This window comes from Phalaenopsis equestris, unplaced genomic scaffold, assembly GCF_001263595.1.
Source record: "Phalaenopsis equestris unplaced genomic scaffold, ASM126359v1 Scaffold000022, whole genome shotgun sequence".
NCBI classification, from domain to species: Eukaryota; Viridiplantae; Streptophyta; class Magnoliopsida; order Asparagales; family Orchidaceae; genus Phalaenopsis; species Phalaenopsis equestris.
In genome coordinates, this window is record NW_018164464.1 from 356,511 (window position 1) to 360,585 (window position 4,075).

Here is a 4,075-nt window from a genome sequence, read left to right on the forward strand (position 1 = left end):
CCTTTTGGACTCCTCTCTTAGCATATAGGGCTTGACAAGTGTGGAGAAGCACAATTCCAAATTAGGTCATAGACCGAATTTTTTCGTTAGATTTTTGCGTTTCTTAAATTTTGAAATGGTAAAAATTGTATTTCTCATTGAGGGCTTGGCAATGCAGATACATGAGAAAGAGGTCATTCTTTTTGGTCAATATAAATAAGAAATTTGCACCATGGTGCAAAATGGAAAAATAAATTTAAAAGATAAAATACTAGTTAAATATTCATAATCAATTATGTTTTGATAGAGGATTAATCTTCATGTTTATACATTGTGTTATAAACACGCCCAAATTAGATACCTCGACATGCTTCTTCATAAATTCCAAGCGAAAATTTCAATCGAGACTCTACGATCATCTTTTGCTTCTATCATTGAGTACTATGGACAGTAAAAGATGAAACAAATCTTTATTGCACAACATATTGATCATATTTGCAATTTTTCTCTAAAAGGCAAGTTGAAACACCAGTCCGAGTAATCTCTAAAATCAAACATTGGAAATTCTTTGCCTCTAAATCTTTTTACTTTTTGAATAGATTATTGATAATTTTTAAACTTTGTAATTTTGATTTGATTTTTTGTTTCATCTGTTTCTTCAAAAGATATGGGATGTTGCAACTGGAAGACTGAAGCTCACGTTGACCGGACATATCGAGCAAATTCGCGGTTAGTTGCTTCTGTTAAAGAATCTTGGGGCATTTACATACATACCACCTAATTCCTATGTATTTACATATCTAACAACCAAACTTTACTCTTTACATTCATACCACATAAATCTTTCATATCACATATTTTAAATTTTTAAAAGTGAAATACACATTTGCATGCATAGGGAAGGTGGCATATATGTAAAAATTGAAGTTTAGGTGTGACATAAGTAAATACATAGGAATTAAGTGGTATGCAGGAATTAAGTGGTATGCATGTAAAATGCATGTAAATCTTCAAGAAATTAAAAAATTCTCAAAAATATTACTTATTTACCTTGAGCTTCCAGGACTTGCCGTGAGCCAACGCCATACTTATCTGTTCTCTGCTGGTGATGACAAACAAGTCAAATGTTGGGACCTTGAACAGAACAAGGTTGGCTACTTAAACTTAAAATTTACATTCGGAGCACGCAATTCTTATGTATTTACTTATTTCACACCTAAACTTCTATGTTTACATACATTGCATTTGGATACTTTAAACCTATGCGTGAAAATGTGTATTTGACTTTGAAAAAGTGATAAAAATACAATTTTTTATGTGATATTAAAGATTTGAGTGTTGTGTGTAAATATAAAAGTTTAGGTGTGAGATATGTAAATACAAAAATTAACCTTTTTATTAAGGCTTATTATCCTAAACAATCATCTTCATAGGTAATTCGCTCGTACCATGGACATCTCAGTGGTGTGTATTGCTTAGCACTTCATCCGTCAATTGATATATTGTTAACCGGAGGCCGCGATTCCGTTTGTCGGGTATGCATTTTTGTTTCGAAATTCATTTTACTCTGTTTCGAATCGATCGTAAATTGCTCTTTAGTTAAATTATCTTTCGAAATGGTTAGTTTAATATTGAGCTTGGAATTTCTTCTTCTTTTTTAGGTTTGGGATATCCGTACGAAGGCAATGGTTTGTGCTCTATCGGGGCATGATAACACTGTTTGCTCGGTTTTTGCTCGACCTACGGTATAAATACTTATTAAACGCAACAAAGAAAAAGGATTCATGTAGCCGACCCCACTTAGTGGGATAAAGACTTATTGTTGTTCTTGTTGTCGTCTTTTTGATTTATCGCATTTGTCTTATGTGTCTTCAGGATCCACAAGTTGTAACTGGCTCTCATGACACAACTATCAGGTTTTGGGATCTTGTGGCTGGTAAGTTTCAGTATTAAATGCTATAATTGTTCTTAACCTTTGTAATATCTGATACTTGGAATATCTTTGCACAGGGAAGACAATGTTGACACTAACTCACCATAAGAAATCGGTTCGCGCGCTAGCCTTGCATCCAAAAGAGTAAGTTTGTTCAATTTACACCAATCTACATGGTTTCTTCTGCAAAAAATGAAAAAATAGTTACTGTTTTTTCTTTCTGTTTAAATTTTATGGATATATTTGACTCGATCGGTATTATGAAATAAATGGCAGGCATACTTTTGTATCAGGATCAGCAGACAATATTAAGAAGTTTAGTCTACCAAAGGGTGAATTTTTGCACAATATGCTGTGAGTTTTTTGCCACAAACTTACTTCCTTTTTAATGTTTTAACAATTATTTTATTCAACATTTACCGCTCAAGTGAAAATTGTATTTGCATTCCTTCTCTTCCAAAAGATGTCAGCTGGTCTTAGTTTTTCTCGATGCGGCCTTATTAAAATTTACTTGTCGCTCCAGAAGTCTGATTGATTTTACCTGCAATATACCAGAGCATTGCATACACATTAGAGAAATTGACATACATGCCGCAGAATTCTTTTATATTTTCATATCTAACACTTAAACTTTTATATTTACATTTATAACAATATAGTGTGATAAATCTATGCATGAAGCAGTGTATTTAACCTTTTAAAAGTATGTGATGGTGGTATTTTTGTGTGGTATTAAAGATTTGAGTGCTGCATGTAAATATTAATGTTTGGCTGTTAGATATGTAAATACAAAATAATTGTTTGGTATGTATGTAAATGCCCCTACATATCAACTAATGTAGTTCTTCCAGTAATTATTATGTGGACATCTGAAAAATGTGTATTGGTGATCAGAGTAATGCAGGTATATATATTCTTTAGTAAGCATATATTGAATCAAATGTTTACCTGTATGAACATTTTAAGATGAGGGATTAAAACTCTATTTAGGCCATTTTGATTAAGGTTTCTGTTGGTATAAATTAGTTTTGATTATCTTGTTAGGAACTGTGGGAAAATTTCAAGTTGTTGTTCGGAACAATATAGTTTGCGGATGAACTTCAGATTTTGCATAAATTCATATGTTTAAACTGGTATTTAAATGTTGAGGGATTTGCATACAAACCACACAATTCTTATGTATTTATATATCTAACAATTTAACTTTGATGCTTATTTATATAACACACAAATCCTTGAACCACATGAAAATTTTTAAAAGCCAAATACACATTTTTATGCACGTGTTTTGATTTGATTGAGAATAAAAGATTTTAAAAGTAAATATTAAAATTTAGGCATTAAATAATGTAAATACATAAAAGTTGTCCGGCATGTCTGTAAATCCTTAATTGTTTCTGCTTAAAGTTAACAAAAGCAGGCATCTTCAGAAAGAAAAAAAGGGCACAAAACATTTATTGAATTTATGTTTGAAGCATGGTTTTAAGTTTTGGCAATTTCCGTTCAATTTCATGGAACAAAGCATGGTTTTTATCACTGAAAAACGACAACTTTGCATGACCAATACTTGCAATATTACTCATTGTGTCTATAATATCTGTTTTCACATGCAATGAATGCATATCTTGTAAATATTTATTACATAGCACACAATTCTTATGTTTTTACCTATCTGACACCTAAACTAAAAAGTGTTTAAAAAGAAAAAAAACATCTAACACAAACATTCATTTTTACATATATATATGTGACTCAAATCTTTGACATCACATAAAAATATCACTATTACCAACCTTTTAAAAGTGGAATGCACCTCTTTCATGCATAAAGTTTAAACTTTAGGCCTTATATATGGAAATACACAAGAATTATGTTGTATGTATGTAAATTTTCGTATTCTTGTAAGCCGATTCAATCTCTTATCAGGTCACAGCAAAAGTCGATCGTAAATGCTGTGGCAGTAAATGAAGACGGCATTCTTGCCACCGCAGGTACAATAGGTCCATAACAAATTAGTAATTCAACCTGAAATTGTGGAGTTATTTGCATGAACCATGTAATTATTTTGTTTTTATGATTTCTTTTTTAAAAAGGCGACAACGGGAGCCTCTGGTTCTGGGACTGGAAGAGCGTCCACTGTTTCCAGCCAGGACCGGGAAATTG

At 31.9% G+C, this 4,075-nt stretch overlaps 1 protein-coding gene across 1 annotated transcript; it reads left to right on the forward strand.

Annotated features, from left to right (window-relative positions):
- Positions 1 to 632: 632 nt before the first annotated feature.
- Positions 633 to 4,073, forward strand: LOC110018410 (protein pleiotropic regulatory locus 1-like; the record flags this gene model as incomplete). Its single annotated transcript, XM_020715719.1, has 9 exons — positions 633 to 708; positions 1,043 to 1,128; positions 1,413 to 1,514; positions 1,641 to 1,724; positions 1,855 to 1,915; positions 1,990 to 2,056; positions 2,189 to 2,266; positions 3,839 to 3,903; positions 4,006 to 4,073. Coding segments are annotated over 9 exons (687 nt in total), but the record flags the coding sequence as incomplete, so codon positions are not given.
- Positions 4,074 to 4,075: the final 2 nt, after the last annotated feature.